Raw genomic sequence first — 18,176 nt, 5'->3', positions numbered from 1 at the left:
AACACATGCTAAGGTTAATGGGAGAGAAAAAAAAAAACTAATTTATTAAGCTTTTGTCTCCTAATTTTGCAACTTCAAAAGAATAGTCAAATGAGAAGTCAAAAAATATATTTTTTTTTTATTGAAGAAAAACAATTCATGTATATCTGCCAAAAAAACAAAAAAATTAAAATATATTATTTAAATATTTATTCTTTCATCTCCACAACTTTTCTTAAAAAATAAATGTATTAATATTAAATATATTAAAATACAAAAGGGTTGTTAAAATGATTTTTCTTTATAGAATGCACATAAGAAGAAGAAGAAAAACTATATTTACCCTAATTAATAAGCTATATTAACAATTTGACTTTTCTATATAATTTTTACTATTGAAGATGCTCTAATAATCAAGTTAAACCTAATTTTTATCCCCGATGCCGAAACACCATCAAATTATTTATAATTTTTCCTAAAACCTCTTGCTTTATACCCTAAGCGAGTATTATGGGTGTGAGCTTAAGGAAAAAGTAGAGGAATGGTGTTAAGAAAATCAAAAGTTAATAACCTGTATCAAAAGCTAGTTGGGTTGCAATCTTGAAGCAGAAGAAGAGAAATGGAAAACACAAAAACTGATGGAAAAGAAGAAGAAGAAGAAGAAGAGAGTGTAGTGTTGGAAATTCCACTAGGAGACGCAGCAGAGACATTCAACTTAGAGAAAGCAGTATGCAGCCATGGCTTATTCATGATGTCTCCCAACCATTGGGACCCTCTCTCCCTAACATTCTCTCGACCTTTGCGTCTCTCTCTATCTGATTCTGATTCTGATTCTGATCCTCAAGTTTCCACTCCTACTACTTCACTCTTTGTCTCCATCTCTCACCCTCCTCACCTCCCTCGCTCTCTCAGCGTCCGCGTTTATGGCACGCGTTGTCTCTCTCCAAAGCATCAAGAATCACTGGTGGCTCAGGTGGTGAGGATGCTGAGGTTGTCGGAAACAGATGAAAGGAATGCAAGAGAGTTTAGAAAGATGGCAGAGGCGGCAGCCGCGGAGGAAAACTATTCTTGGTTGACAGGCTTTGGTGGGAGAGTGTTTAGGTCTCCCACTCTGTTTGAGGATATGGTCAAGTGCATTCTTCTTTGTAATTGCCAGTAATACTCTCCACTCTATCTTTTCTTTTGTTAACGAATGTCGAGTCCTTTCTCCATGTCTTTGGCATGCCTTTGCTTTGTTTGATAAAATGTCCCTGGGAGTAATATGATGGTGTCTTTTGTCTCTCTCTCTCTCTCTCTCTTGAACAGATGGCCGAGGACTTTGAGCATGGCTAGAGCACTTTGTGAGTTACAGTGTGAACTGCAGTGTAAATCATCTGGTGTGTTTGTTGCTCAAGCTGTGAATGCGACTGTCAAGAATAAATGTAACGACACTGCTCATAATTTTATTCCGAACACGTCTGCTGGTAAAGAGTCCAAGAGAAATATCAGAGCATGTAAAGTTTCAAAACACTTAGCAAGCAAGATTGTGGAAACAGGAACCCTCTTGGAAGCTGATGCTAACTTGAAAACAGATAGTGCCCCTATTGGAAGAGAAACTCTGGAGAGTGTAGAAAATGATTCATGTGCAAGATGCAGTTCACGTCATGGGTCTGATTCCTGTGCGCCTGATAGTCTTCAATCTCAGCATGGAATACAACCTGATGTGAACAAGATGATTTGTAATTTCCCCAGTCCAAGAGAACTAGCAAATCTTGATGAAAGTTTTCTGGCCAAGCGCTGCAATCTTGGCTACCGAGCAATTCGAATCATAAAACTTGCCCAGAGCATTGTAGAAGGGAGGATTCCGCTAAGAGAAGTTGAAGAAGGTTGTGCTAATGGAGCAAGCTCTTCTTGCTATAACAAGTTGGCTGATCAGTTTAGACAGATAGATGGATTTGGTCCTTTCACATGCGCAAATGTGCTTATGTGCATGGGATTTTATCATATCATTCCAGCTGATTCTGAGACAGTGAGACATCTAAAACAGGTCAGCTTTTGTTTCTAACCCAATGCTCTGTCAACTGTTGAAGATATGCTTCCAATGTCCCATAGCTGTCAATACAGGTGCATGCCAAAAAATCCACCATTCAAACAGTTCAAAGGGATGTTGAAGAGATATATGGAAAATATGCGCCCTTCCAGTTCCTAGCATACTGGTAATTATGGAGTGTGCTGAAGTTTTAATTATTCCATGTCAATATCTTACTTACGTGAATTTCTATGTTCAGGGCTGAGTTATGGCACTTCTATGAGAAAAGATTTGGGAAGCTAAGTGAAATACCAACATCTGATTATAAACTTATGACTGCCAGCAATATGAGAAGTAAAGGTGGTCATAAAAATAAGAGGACTAAAAGATGCTAATGGAAAGCGCCCGCCCTTACCTTAAGTTAATTAAGAAAGTAGGTCAAAATTTGTGCTTGTTTTTTGTGCTTATGAAAGAGTGATATGTGCTTGTTGACTTTCACATCATTATGTATGACCACACAACTAATGCATATTGTGGCTCTTTGAAAACTTTTCTCACCCCTTTCACATAATGTCTTCTGATTTATGATAGTTGCTGTTTAGTTTTCCAGTACTGTAATATTTGTTCGTCATCAATGTACTTCTTGTGTCCAATGATTTTTATACTACTCTATTGATGCTTATTGTTCATTAATGTAGTTTGCATCATCCCCATGATATATACTTCGATATGACAAGCACCTAGCCAATAAAAAATACAGCAGCGAAGATCTAACCAACTCCATGGAAGGTCGCAATTGTTTTGTATTTTTGTTGAAAATTTGTGTCTCTCTCTTAGACTTTTGGGATTAAGGATTATTAGCTGCAGATATATTTGTGACAATGGTAAACATGTACCAGGATGGTAGTTACTAAGTGCAGAAGAAAAGTCCAATTCACACGCATGAGAACATGCATTCTACTTACAGCCCTCGAGTATGAGGAAGATGAAGGAGTTCAACATTGCCGTGGACACCAGCCAGCTGCAATATGTTCTCAAGCTCTTTAACCACCTCATTCATTGTTGGCCTGTTGGCTGCCAATTCTTTGACACACCCAATTGCCAGATCAATAAACTTTTCTACACCTGTCAGAGGTGTGCACAGACTAAGAGTGGGATCAAGGATGTCATCTAGGCTGTATGAATCTTTTGTCTTCTGGCTATCCATTGGTGTCTTCACTTCTCTCACAACAAAGTTCCCATGTTCTATAGTTTTTGACCAGTAACTAACTCCAACATTTCCACTCCAAAGCTATAAACATTGCTTTTCTAGTCAACTGTCCGGTCATGAAATATTCAGGATCCATGTAGCCCTACACCTGACAATTCTTCTCTAGATTGGAGACCATGTGATTAATCATTGCCACCATTACCTAATATAAATGGAGAATCTATAAAATAAATGTCAGCCTTTCTTATGGTTTTCTTGAGGAGAAGGTCTACATTGAGCAACTTATGGGATATAAAGTAAAGTGATATAAAGACAAGGCATTAAAGTTGAACAAGGTCTTGTATGGACTAAAGCAAACCTCACGGGCTTGGTATAGTTGTATTGATGATTATTTCGTAAAGAATGGATTTGTTAAATGCCACCATGAATATGTTATCCATGTAAAGATCAAAGAGAGTAGTGATACTCTTATTGTATGTTTGTATGTGAATAACTTGATCTTTACAGAAAATAATCCAAAGATATTTGGAGACTTCAAGCAGGCAATAATCAGGGAGTTTAAGATGACGAATATTATTCTCATGTCCTACTACATAGGGATTGAGATCAAACAAGAAGAAGATAAAATCTTTATAAATCAAGAGAAGTTTGCAAAGGATGTTCTCTAAGAAATTCAAAATAGAGGATTGTGTAAGAGTAAATACTCTGGCTAAGTATGAAATAAAGATGTCAAAGAATGATGAAGGAGAGAAGATAAACTCAACAACATTAAATAGCATAGTTAGGATTTTGAGATATCTGACATTCATTCATCTGGATATTTTTTTTGGAGTATGACTTATGAGTAGATTTATGGAGACACCAACTATGACACTTCAAATCATTATGGCGAATTCTTCTATATATAAAAGGTATTATTAATTTTGGCTTCATCCATGGCTATTTAAGTAGCTCTAAACTTGTGGGTTATACTAATAATGATTGGACTGCAGATATAGATAATAAAAAGAGCACTATAGGTTTTGTTTTCTACATAGGAGACAACATTCAGATGGAGTTCAAAGAAGTAATTCATAGTCATTTTGTCAACATGTGAAGTTGAATATGTAGTTATTACATCATGTGTTTGTTATTACATATGGCTAAAGAGATTATTGAAAGAATTATGAATGCCACAAAAAAAGCCTACAAAAATTTATATGGATAACTAATTAGTCATTGCATTAGCAAAGAATCTAATATTTCATGATAAAAGTTAGAATATTGACACAAGATTTTATTATCTACGAGATTACATTGCAAACATGGAAGTTGAAGTATATAAAGACACAAAACCAAGTTGTGGATATCTTCACAAAGCCACTCAAATGTAATGTTTTATCAGAATGAGAGATGTGTTGGGAGTTACGAAGAAATCAAGTTTAAAGGGGTATGTTTAAAGTGAACTAGATTTCAGTTCTGAAAACAAAAGAATCGGTTGACCAACTAAAATAAGTCGAATCGGTCAACAAATTTAATTGGCAAAATACAATTCCTATTCAAATAAATATTTCTTTGTACTAGTTTAATTATTTGATTATTTAGTACTTTATGCCTATAAAAGGCTTTTAATTCAGCGTTATTCAGCAGTACAAAAGGAAAGATAATATCTAAGCGAGGTTAGAGATAAATACTTAATAAAAATATATTTTCCTCTTAATCTTCTTGCTCTTGAGTTTTTTACTTTGTTTTTCTGTTTTTGATCTTATACAACTCATATATTTCTTCCAACACTCAATTCTCTTGTCTGACTTGTATATTGTTGCCAATTTCCCATGATCCTCAAATCCCCTGAACAGAAAGAAGACAACTTTATTAGGCTATAAGAAAAAGCATAGTACTCTAAGTTAGAATGCTAATGCTAAAAACTTTATGCGTGCTTGTTTTATGTCTAAAATTTCTTTGTGTTTCATTACTAAGAGAGTAAAAGAATAGGAAAAGGAAGAAAGATGATGAGAATTAAAACAAAAAATGACAACTATCAATATGGAAATTTTTATAATAAGTCATGAAAGTTATTTGATCTTTTTTTTTTTGTTTCTCGATAATGAAACACAATTATTATACCAAGTAACATTTATTGTTGGCTTAAGGTTAATCACTAATATTTGTCACAAAACCTTTTTTTAGGCAGGAACAAAATCATTTTTTTAGACGATGTAGCTAAGATGTTTGAATTGTGGATCTATAGATTAAAATAAAATAAAATTGATCATCTATATAAACTTTGATAAATCATGAATAAGAATTGTAGATTTCATACAGGATTCATTGGAACTCAGAAGAAGTGTTTTTTAGTTCAAAAGGCATCATGTTCCACTTCTAATGACCAAATGGTAATGTGAATGTTGTTTTGTATCTATTTGTTCCAACGATAAATATATGCTAAAAGCTAGATTTCATATTTAATATAGAGAATATTTTGGCTTTATAAAGCCTCTTTAGCGGATCTAAGCGAGGATTAATAAGTATTAAAAATCAAGGAAGATAAAAAACAATAGTAGCGAACAAAGAAAATGTATAACTTACATAAAGATAAAATGATTTCAAACTAAAATACTAGACTTCTCTTAGAGATATTTAGTTGATACAAGAAAAGAGAGAATTCTAAAAATTATTTGATGCCTATTATAAGCTAGAGAGGTCCTTATATATGTCTTAAAATTCAAATAACATTAAAACGAGTTGACAAAATGATAAGGCCTAAACAAGTGACTAAAGGACTTGTACAAAAAAGATAAGGCCAAAACAAGTGGCCAAAAGACTTGAACAGAAAATCAAAATACTTTATCACATACTTATGACCCATATGTCTTTGGGAATTAAAATTATTACAAAGTGACAACATACTTTTGATCTTGATAAGATCACTAAAGATTATCGGAGCATTAATTATGCCACAGGTGGGTGCTAAGCTCATTTTTAACATCATTGTCATCTTTGAAAGATATCTTTTGTACAAACTATGCTTATTGACTTCTTTGAAAACTTTAAACAGAGATTTCTTGAGCTCTTGCTTCAAAGATAAGGAGGAAAGGTCTTTAAAAGGTTCTTTTAAGTCTTGGGATTTTAAGCTTTGTGGACAAGATTGATGTTCTTTGTGAAAAACACCTAGACCATTCATTGAATTTATCTCACCATTTGATAAGTGTTCTCCTTATAAGGATTGAAATAGTATGTGCGTGAATCCAAACTTGTCTACATCCTAATCTCAGACTTGATAATTCAATTTGACTATCTAAGAGATTTGGTAATGGCTTACAAAACTAATGAACTTTGAAATAAACTTATTAGTCTTAAATAGTTTTTCAAAAAACGATTTCATGGAAACAAGCATTTGGATTGGGAAGATTCCCCATTTACAGTGCCATCTTTGAAACCTTTTTAGAAAGACTTAAGATTTTTATGATTGTTGGAACTCAATGAACCAACTATGCTTACCAACAATGCTATCATATGTTAAGGGTCCTTCCCAAGCATTGATGTAGTCAAAGTAAATGCAATTTTTAGATGAATGTTGATAGTTAGTGAGAAATATAAAGGTATAGAGATTATGGCCCCATTCATCAAGAGTAACAATTTCTTTAATCACGAGCTTAAAATAAGCTTAGTCTTTTTTATTTTTAGGAATTTGGTAAAGAAAGACTAATCTCTTTGTAATGGATAACTCTTTTTTTATCATGTAATGAGAGAATGTGCTCTTATAAAAACAATGCATTGTGGACTGTAAGATTCTTATTGCATCAAAGTATTGTTCTTAAATGTTTATGGTCAATATTATTGGAATATGTTATGTTATATTAGAGTATCAAGTAAGAATGTTTAGTTTATCATAACAATAGCATATAAAACATAAAAAAAAAAAAGTGTTCAATATAAACCTAGAGCATATACACTTTTAAATCTATAAACATACAAACTAAAACTCAAGGCAAACATGCTTTCAACATAAATATCATAAAAAGAATACTAGCAAATATACTAAGCATATATTAAAACTTAATATATAATATATATATATGATATTGTAAAGTTAAAAAACGATTTGATAGGAGTGTGATACAATGAAAACTTATCCCAAGGCACCAATAATATTGAAAAAAAGTCAAATAACACCATGAAGCAAATTACTTTTCAATAAGTTAGATTCAAAGCGTTATGATCATAAATATTTAAAACTCATAACCTATATTTATCTTCCTTACTCATATTGAATCTCCTCTAATTAGGCCTACTAATTTGTTGCTTCATCGAAGCCATATCATCTTTTAGATCCTTCATAACCCTATTCAGCAACTCAAGTTGTTTGGTGAAAACTTGTATCTAAAAAGTGTTCTTCGCTTTCAATGTCATAAAGTCATTAATTTTAGTCATCTTTAAATTTGAAAAAAATGATTAATAACACAAAATATATCCTCATAGCCTCTTGTTTCACACAAATCAAAGTTTTTCACTCTAATATGTGCAATGACACGACAAAAAAACTGATGTCTTCTTCCAAATGCAAGAGTGTTGAAGTAATAAATAACTCGGCAAGACCAAGATCGAACCACAAAGAGGTTAATTGTATAAATTATAAACAACAATAACAACAACAATAATAACAACAATAATAATAATAAAGAAGAAGTTGATGAGAACTTTGAGATGGAAGATTAATGTAAGGATTAAACAATAATAAAAACAAATGTCAAGGTTAAAGGATCCACTAATGGTATTTCAAACAAGTATAGTATAAACTCTTATTATTCAACTGGAAACCACTCACAAAGGAGGTTCTGATCGGATGATTTGTCATTAATAGCTCATTATAAATTGTTAACATGATCATATTAATTATCTTATTTAAGTAACACCAAACTTTTAAATGTTGTTAGGAATTCATGATTATAACTTATGTTAACAACAAATCAAGTTCTTTTCATAGCACAGGTGTAGATAATACCATACGGTTGCGCTATGAGAGTACCAAGCATTTGTTGTACCAAGTGTTATACAATACAAATCTAGATTAATCATTTAACAAGCAAGGTATTAAGAATTAGTAAGATAAAAAGATAAGACATGTTAATATTAAACATTAAGATCCATGTTGAGTTTACACCATACTTATTCTTACACCATTAGTGTAACATTTTCACATTGACATAATAAACTTAACTAAACATAATGAACAAGAGAAACATAAATAAACAAAATAAGAACATAAATAAGATACAAGTTAATTAAGTAAAGGAAAGGAAATGAAAAGCATAAATAAGATATTAATGAAAGCAAAACTTAAGAATTATAAAAAATATATATAAAGAGAGAAAGCAAGAGAAAATTCTTGATCTGAATAACCAAGCCCCTAAACACATGGCAAATTCCTCCTTTTATAGGCCAAAATTTAGAACTATTGATTTGATGACTAATTGTTGAGTTGGTGGCCAACTCTGGACTTGGTGAAAATCCTTATCTTCTTGTCTGAATAAAATGTTATTGCTAGCATCAAAACTAGAACCACCTGTACCATGAAAGTTATAGGAAATTGTCTTATCTTTCCAAGAGAAAAAATTAAGGTCATTTGGACTTCTAGAATTCGAGATATGGGCTAAACACTTAACAGTGTCTGAGCTGCATGATAGATTCAAACTTCTCCGTTATTGCTATAATTTGGACTTGAAAACGGTCTTTTTAAATCTTGGACTCCACATGAAAGTTGTAGACCTATGTCTTACCGAATCTGTCCAAAATATTGAGGTTATTTGGACATCTAGAACTCAAGATATGACCTAATTACCAAACAGTGTTCCAGTTTGGATTGCACTAACATCTCTTTTCTAAGTTTGGCCCTCTCTTTGTCCTTTCAATTTCAATACTTAAACTCATCAATCAATCCTTTCATTTATGTGATATACCTGCATTTAAAATGAACATTTACCATAAATTAAAGGTATCTTTATTATTAGGTATGTTATTATAAAACATGCATTAGTTAAGGAGTTATTGATACTTCAAGTGCAAAATGATGATATAAAACCTTGATAAATATGCACTTTTAAGTATTAATCACACCCCCCAACCAGCTTATTACTAGTCCCTAGTAATCAAAGCGTTAAAATAGAAAAATAATTTGCAAATTCCACAAAGCAAGGCATTCATCATTCAACTTCCATTAATTTATCCAGATAAACAAAATCTCATTAAATTCATATATATGCTCAATACCTCGTAAACAAGATATTAATAAACATTTTTTTGTGGTTAAAATATCAACATATAGTTATATGGCTTTATTTGGAAGAAAACATTTTTTTTATTCTAATGTTTAAAGTTAACTTCCTTGGGTTAAGATTATTATTATTTTTTTTAATATATACATATAACTTAAAACACAATGCATCTTTAACCCATGTAACGAGCTTTCGGCTAAGGACTCCCAGACTAGTTGATCTTAGGGCATTAGGTGTTGAGATACCCCTACGAGCTTAGTAACTCGAGTTGCAGATACTGGTATGTAAATAGTGCAATGTTTGATTCCCTTAAGCTTTTCTCCTTAACCCATGTAAGAAGCGTTGGGTCAATAGCTCCCAAGTCAGTTGACTTAGGGTATTAAGTGTTAAAAACACCTCTTCGAGCTTAATTGCTTAGGTTAGGGAGGCTACAAAACCAAATTTATCTACGTTTTTTTATTATTATTATTATTATTATTATTATTATTATTATTATTATTTTGTTCTTATTAATTTTTTTTTTTTTGAAAAACATATTATATACTATCATTTTCCCTTAGTTGTTACCTTTAACAAAAAAACATAAATAATCTAATAATCTAATATGCAACTCACAATCATATGTTAAAGTGTGTGTGTGAAAATGAAGATTTAAGAATACTTGTTAAATGAGCATATGAGCAGAATCAAGTGATAACAATACGAGAGTTTGTAAACCTGAATATTTCAAGAAGTATTCTGATAGACCTTGTTAAGAATGTTTACTATGATGCGTCTCAAGAGTCACTTTAGCAAAAAAACTCATTTTATTATGTCATCCTAGTAACAACAATTTAGCAAATAGTTTATAAAGTAGAAAACACAGTTTTTTTTTTAATATATCAACTACTACCCTTTTCCCTCAACCAAAATGAGACATTGTGCTCAATGTCCTAAGGTAGAAAGATAGAGTATAAAAGACATCACCTGAAATAACGAGCATTGACAAACTTGAAACACATTTAAACAAATATAAGAAACAACAAAACACAATAATAAAACCAAAAGACATAAAAGGTTTTACAAACGAAGGCTCAAATCCAATCTAAGTTTTTTACGGCTTTCCTTAATTAACCAATTTATGCGACTCATGGAGGAATCAATTATAGGGATGAAAGATTGTAGTTGGTCAATCAATTGTTCAGTAGTAGCAGCAGAGATTATGATTTGTTGTGCTGAAGATCTTAGAAATTCATATTCCACAACATGATTAAGAAAAGACAACAACTTATCATAAAAACCATTAACATTTAACAGACCTATGGGTTTATGGTTAATGTGCAGTTGGGCCCAAGAGAAAATATGAAAGATCTCTTCCAATGTGCTCAGACTACCTGGTAAGGCAATGAAGGTATCAGCGTGTTTAAACATTGTATTCATTTGATCAGACATTGTGAAGACCTGTAAATCCTCTCTAATTGTTTTTCCAATATTGTCCCATTGTGCTAAAGCTTTGGGGACAACCCTTAAAACTTGACTACCTCCTAAAAATACAGCTATTAACACTCCCCCCATTGACCCAAGACTGCCTCCTCCATACACTAAATGAATCTTTCTTTCAGCCAGTACCTGACAAAGATAATTTGTTGATTTTAAAAACTCTATTTCCTTCCCACGACTAGATCCACCAAAAACACAAATATTTTTTTATGTGATGACGTGAGGAACTTGCCATTTCTACACACTTCTATATTTGATGAATGTATGGGTTAAATAGAAATGAAGGGAAGGAAACGAATAATTTATAGATGAGAAATTAAAAATGTAATCATACCACCTATATGTAGGTCAGCTATAGTCTCACTCACACACTCTTTATTTATTTATTTATTTATTTTGAAAAAACATGTATATGTACAAGTAGTTGTAATTATGGCTCACATCTTCCCTTGGTTTTACGTCCAAGAATGGTTTAAACGCCCTCTATGAGTCGGGGATAGGCTTCCCATCTAGTTTTCTTAAAAACTGGCAAACATGGTCTTTTTTAGTCAGATTCTCAAGACTAAATCAAGCATGTTATTTATGGAATTGTGGCCATAAATCATGAGTTGCATCATGCACATCTCCACTAGGATGCATCTCAAGAGTCAATAGAAGATTATCTAAAGATCCCTTACTCGGGTCATCCTTAATGAACTGTATTTTATCTTCATGATTTACAGATATCATTCGAAAAAGTCTGAATCTGTCCTCCAGCCTAAATACTATTCAGTGTTGAGCCCATATCTCAAGTTCTAGAAGTCCAAATGACCTTAATTTTTTTTCATGAAAAGATAAGACAATTTCCTATAACTTTCATGAATAAAAGTAATTCCAGTTCTAATGCTAGCAATGATGTTTTATTCAAACAAAAAGATAAGGATTTTCACCAAGTCAAGAGTTGGCCACCCACTCAACAATTAGTCATCAAATCAATAGTTTTAAATTTTGGCCTATAAAAGAAGGCATTTTCCATGTATTTAGGAGCTTGATTGTTCAGATCATGAACTTACTTTTGCTCTCTCTCGTTATATTTTTTTTTATAATTCTTAAGTTTTGCTTTCATTAATATCTTGTTTATGCTTTTCATTTCTTTTCCTTTACTTAGTTAACTTGTATCTTATTTATGTTCTTGTTTTGTTTATTTATATTTATCTTCTTCATTATGTTTAGCTAAATTTATTATGTCAAGGTGAAAAGGTTACACTAATGGTGTAAGAATAAGTATAGTGTAAACTCAACATGAATCTTAATATTTAATATTAACATGTCTTATCTTTTTATTTTACTAATTCTTAATACCTTACTTGTTAAATGATTAATCTATATTTGTGTTGTATAACACTTGGTACAACAAATGCTTGGCACTCTTATAGCCCAACCATATGGTATTACCTACACATGTGCTATGAAAGGAACTTGATTTATTGTTACCATAAGTTAGCATCATGAATTCCTGACAATATTTTTAAATACATCTTCTGAACTTAAAGATAAGTCTGTTTTACTTACCTGGTCTAAGACGTCACTATTGATGACAACATCTTGGGCAAACATGCCTTCAGCTTTAAAGACTTCTTGCTGGAAGTTTTGATCTTCTTCTTCTTGAGTTGGATGACTCATATCTGCAATGTTAGTTTCTCTACAGAACAAATTATTCCGTAGAAAAAATCATATTATTACCTGTATAGGTACTAGAGAATATCCTATAGATATTAAAGATACTCGTGGTAATACAGAAATACCTTTAGTTTTAAAGGAAGAAATATCACAGAAACTTGCTAAGTTACCTGCTGATATTAGAAAAACGATTTCCTATATTCATGTAGGAAGTATAAAAGTTATGATGAAATCTACTTTTAGAGTAGGTATTAATAGTCCAGTCAAACTTGCTATTTTAGATAGACGTATGACTGAGCCCAAAAATGCTATTTTTGGAGCTGTTCAAGGAAATTTAGCTTATGGTAAGCTAATATTTACCTGTAATCCTAAGATTGGTGTTCCTTTAAGCACTAAAAACATAAATTCCATAATATGTTTAGCTCATGAATTTGAGAAAACAGATTTAATGCGTAGTGGTGATATGCCCCTAAGTATTACCTATAAGATGTGTTATACACTCACAAATAGTCATCATTCCATGATGTTTAAAAACAAAGCACCAATAAGTATAGATGGTGTTTTTAAGGAATTTGGACAGATATCCAATATTCCTTTTCAAGAGATTGATCCTCTTGATTCAGTATGGGCCATGGATCTTAGCCCAAAACCATACTTAGGTTCCCAACCTAGGTTACAAATAACAGAAACTCCAATCTCACAAATTGGACTTAGAAACAGACAACAAGTGCAAAGGAAAGGAGTTCCTATGCTTGTTAATAAAGATTCTTCTGACGAAGAAGAAAATCCAACTATTATAAATAATTGGACCTATAACCCACATTGGCATCAAGGCCAATCTTCAAATAGTAACGAAGCTTTAATTAAAGCCCGTTATAGGATGAATGGTCTACCACCACCTCAAAAAGATAGCCTCTCAGCTATAAGTAAAAGGATAAATCATTTAAGTTTAGATTTATCAGACCAAGAATTATGAATAATCCTCATCAAGGAAAACCTCATATATTCTTTAATAAAAGATATATTGGGTTAAAACACCAAAATGTAACAGTTAATCCACCACCATATACTTATCATGGCGGTCGAGGAATAGATGGTTGTCTCAACCATTTAAATAATATTAACTCAGTTCTCGGATCTGTGTTAATTCTGCTCACAAGCCTTAGTAATGTGTTTGGCTTACCATCCAAACAACTTTTCAGTGGGGTGGATGTTGATATTGACGATTTTCCAAAACCTACCAAAAATCCACAGTTTACCGACAATGGATTAAAAGATTTGGTCACTAATGTCCACACAACATTAGGTGCCCTTGATAAAGATACCAGAACCACTAAAGTTCTGATAGAAAATATGAACCTTAGACTTCAGTCTTTGGAACAAAAGTTAGGATTTTTAGAAACCCTAGAAAACACCTTTAAAGGAATAGACCCCATTAAGATTGAACAAATCTTGTCAATAGTCCAAAATATTGACCAAAAAGTCTAAAATTATGTCTGGAAAAATAGACAGCTTAGAACAAGTCATAAAAAAGCTTGCAGAAGATTTCAAAAACCTTGAAGACAAACAAATTACTGTCCTACAAAGACATATAGAGACATCTGCTGCCTCTATTATTGCTGCTTTAAGAAAAGACCTCGAAGAAATAAAAAGAAGTCTTTTATTAATGACAGATGCTATTAAAAGTTGTGCCGATAGCATAAAAGCATGTGAATGTAATAAAGAGATTCTCGAAGCTTTCGAGAAAAAGTTAAGTAGTGTCCCCATGGCTACACCCATAGGACCATCCACTCAACCACCTACCATAGGAATGGCTAGAGATGAAAAGTCCCCATCATGACTCAAACCCGCTACTATTTCAACTTTTAATTATATTCCTAAACCATGAAGGAATACAAAAGTGTGAAAGAACAGTTGCTAGAATATTATATGGCCTATGACCATAATAATTGGACTAATACAGTCATTAAAGTTCTGAGTTGTGAAGACCCAGAAATAGAACAAGCCCCAGACCAATATGAGGATTTGAATATCCTTGTAGCAATCCCAAATCCTAGGCATCAAAACCTCAATGTAGAAATTGATGAAACCTATGATGATAATATGAATCCTACCCAAGCTGAATCTTCAGCTCAAGGTGCTTCAAGAAATCCACCCAGTGGAGTCAGTTATGATAGGCCTTCCCAAAGACCTAGACCCACTAGAAGTCACAATACGACTTATCAAAGTGCCCCTTTAGGAGGATCTTATAGATCAGGAACAGGCAGATTTCAGAGATATAATATCCCTGAAGACTATGCTCCTGAAAGAAAATACTCAGCTGATATTTTAGATATTGACTGTGTAGACTCTAAAGAAAGAAGACGTAGAATCCAAGCTTGGCATAATTCTTTACGTCTTATCATAGCAACAGATGATAATTTAGCTAATGATTTCGAATTAGCTCATATTTTGATGGTTAATAAATCATCTAGAATGGCCAATGAACTTATTTCTGGAATTAATAAGGAAGAGTTCATGAGAGGTTCTTCAGAGGACTTTCTCCAAAATATAGTAAATCTGTTATCAACAGTTTTTCTAGGAACAAATTATCTTAATGATGGTGAAAATCAAGTTAAGATTAAACAAGAGGAATCTCGAGAGAGAATGACTAAGTTACAGATCTGTGATCTGTGTTATCTCGATCAGTTCACCTGTGATTATGAGGAAGCCTTATTAAATGTGCCTAACACTGAATGGGTTAGTTACATAGAAGGATACCTTAGAAAGATTCCTTATATAGGAAAAGAAAGTCTTGAGGAATATCAAGCCCTGCCACCTATTAGCAAATTAAGTCTAATAGTTGCTAAAAATATAGTTCAGAAGAAACTAACTAAAATATGCACTGAAAGACAGTTGCTCAAAAGAACAAAGAAGATAAATCTTTGTTGTCCTGAATTTCAAGGACCAGAAACCATGTACGGGTGTCAAACTATTCCACAAATTAAAAAATGGAAGAAAAAGATCAAGAAGAAATATAGGTTCAAACCTAAGAAAAAGAAGTATTATAAATCTCCAAAAAGATATAAAAAATACTTTGGTCACCAAGGTAGAAGAAAAAGATTTTTCAAAAAGAAAAATTACAAAGATTTAAAAGGTCTCAATGATGAACCTAAAGAGTTATCCTCTTCGGATAAACAAAAATTATGTCCACAGAAAAAGAAAACATGCAAATGTTGGATTTGCCAAGAGATTGGACATATGAGTTATGAATGTCCAAATACCAAATCATCAAAAGCCCAAGTAAAGGCCTTTGAAGAAATATTTCTAGAAGAAGCTCTAGAACAATACAATCTAGCCCCTCTAGAAACTTTAGATGATGTCAGCGATGACGAAGAACTCTATTATTTAGAGTCTGATATTGATATAGAATCCGATGACTATTCAGAGACAAGCTCTGATTTCACGGATCAAGAGTAATCTTGAAGATAAGATTCCCACTTGGGAAGAACTAGAAACAGAAGAAGGTTGGGACCTACTTCTGAATGATAGCACTACCCCGTGCTCAGAAACCAATAATGAGTCTCAACAACTCTCTGACAATGAAATCGATGATTTCCTTGATTATGATACTTTACCTTTATGTAAAGTAGAAGAAACGATAGACTTAAGCCAGGTCGTTTGGACTGACTTAACCACTATCCCACAGGAAGAAATTCTTGATTTAGGACGTGTTGCCCGACAAACACGCACTCATGTAAATTCTATTTACATTCGAGGAACTTTATCCTTTAGTGGATACAGAAAGTTTAACTTAGATTGTTACGTAGATACTGGAGCTAGTATGTGTCTTGCAAATAAAAACATAATACCTCCACAGTTTTGGACTAAAACTCCAAATCCAATATATGCTAAGTTAGCAGATGATACTATCCATACATTAGATGTAGTGGCTGAACGAATAGAAATTCTTATCCAGGATAAGGTTTTTATTATCCCAACCCTATATCAAACCGAATCTCGGTATGATATTTTACTAGGCAATAATTTTGTACGTCTCTATGAGCCTTTTGGCCAGTGGGGAAAAATTATTGTTTTCCATCATGACGGACAAACCGTTGTTTGCCCTAAAGTCACCAAAGCTTACCATCGTGGTTAGCCTGGTTTCTTAGATTCTCAGAAGCATGGAAGTCACTCCAAAGCTCCTGAACCTGAAAATATTGTTCAAAATCTCGATTTTGATCAAAAAAGTTTGGGGGAGAGTATCTGTACTTTTTCTCCTTCCGAAGATTTTTTATTAAATCTTATGAGTATATCTATCATTGAAGATAAACTCAAAATGGTTTGTAGTGACAATCCATTAGATAATAATATCTCTAAATATAAATTTAGAGCTCACATAGAATTAGTTGATAAAACAACTAAAATAAAGGTACCACCCATGCAGTATACTGCACCAGATAGAGATGAATTTGCAAAACAAATTCAAGAATTATTAGATGCCCATCTAATAGAACCAAGTAAGTCACCTCACTTTAGTCCTGCATTCTTAGTCAATAAGCATTCAGAACAGAAAAGAGGAAAGAGATGGATGGTAATCAATTATAAAAAATTGAATGACCATACTATAGGAGATGGATATTTTCTACCTAGAAAAGATGAATTGTTAGATCAAATTCGTGGTAAAAAGCTGTTCTCCTCTTTTGATTGTAAAAGTGGATTTTGACAAGTATTGCTAGATGACAGCTCACAGTCTTTAACTGCTTTCACATGCCCACAAGGACACTTTCAGTGGAAAGTCATGCCTTTCGGTTTAAAGCAGGCCCCATCCATATTTCAAAGACATATGGATGAGACCTTCAAAGGATTTGAATCCTTTTGTCGTGTCTATGTCGATGATATTATTGTATTCAGCAATAATGATAAAGATCACATCACCCATGTGACAAAAGTCTTAGACAGGTGTAAAGAAATAGGTGTTATCCTTTCTTTACCTAAAGCTCAATTATTCAAGGAAAGCATTAATTTCCTCGGCTTAATAATTGACAAAGGACAAATTAAGTTACAAAGTCACATAGGTAATCACCTTAGTGCATTTGACAGTAATATAACTGATAAGAAACAGTTACAAAGATTTTTAGGAATCTTAAATTATATCTCTAATTTTTGTCCAAAGGTTGCACAGATCCGCCAACCTCTACAGGCAAAATTAAAGAAAGATATTGTTTGGCAATGGTCAAAAGAAGATACCAACTATGTTGATAAACTTAAAAAGGCAATAAAACATCTTCCACCAGTCCACCATCCTGGACCAGATGAACCTTTAATTATTGAGACTGATGCCTCAGACAAATATTGGGGAGGAATCCTTAAATCAAAACCTCTTGAAGGACCAGAATTAATATGTGGTTATGCCAGCGGGACTTTTAAGCCAGCTGAACAAAATTACCATAGTAATGAAAAAGAGCTCCTTGCTCTTATAAATACCATCAAACGGTTTCAAGTATACCTCATCCCAGTAAGGTTCAAAGCTAGAACTGATAATAAACATGTATTCTATTTTTTGAATACTAATATTGCAGGTTCTTATAAACAAGGAAGACTTGTC

General features: G+C 32.8%; 1 protein-coding gene across 2 annotated transcripts; it reads left to right on the top strand.

Moving 5' to 3' along the window:
• Positions 1-420: 420 nt before the first annotated feature.
• Positions 421-2,676, top strand: LOC118031045 (uncharacterized). Of its 2 annotated transcripts, none has more exons than XM_035035344.2 (4): positions 421-1,134; positions 1,285-2,005; positions 2,071-2,174; positions 2,247-2,676. In XM_035035344.2, exons 1-4 carry the CDS (start codon positions 599-601, stop codon positions 2,380-2,382), a joined length of 1,497 nt encoding a protein of 498 aa, XP_034891235.1. In that variant the 5' UTR covers positions 421-598; the 3' UTR covers positions 2,383-2,676. The 2 variants fall into 2 exon arrangements, with proteins under 2 accessions (XP_034891235.1, XP_034891236.1); XM_035035345.2 differs by having other exon boundaries at positions 422-1,134; positions 2,083-2,174.
• The last annotated feature ends 15,500 nt before the right edge of the window (positions 2,677-18,176 follow it).

The sequence above is a fragment of the Populus alba genome, chromosome 3 (assembly GCF_005239225.2).
Source record: "Populus alba chromosome 3, ASM523922v2, whole genome shotgun sequence".
Classification (NCBI taxonomy): domain Eukaryota; kingdom Viridiplantae; phylum Streptophyta; class Magnoliopsida; order Malpighiales; family Salicaceae; genus Populus; species Populus alba.
The sequence above is the reverse complement of the archived record's forward strand: the minus strand, read 5'-3'. Positions and strand labels throughout refer to the sequence as shown.

Bases quoted from the DNA above. Each gene is read 5' to 3' on its own strand.
- LOC118031045 (XM_035035344.2), top strand. From the start codon at position 599: ATGGAAAACACAAAAACTGATGGAAAAGAAGAAGAAGAAGAAGAAGAG. The intron at 2,006-2,070 runs GTCAGCTTTTGT...AATGTCCCATAG, and splicing joins CAGTGAGACATCTAAAACAG to CTGTCAATACAGGTGCATGC. The intron at 2,175-2,246 runs GTAATTATGGAG...TTCTATGTTCAG, and splicing joins TTCCAGTTCCTAGCATACTG to GGCTGAGTTATGGCACTTCT.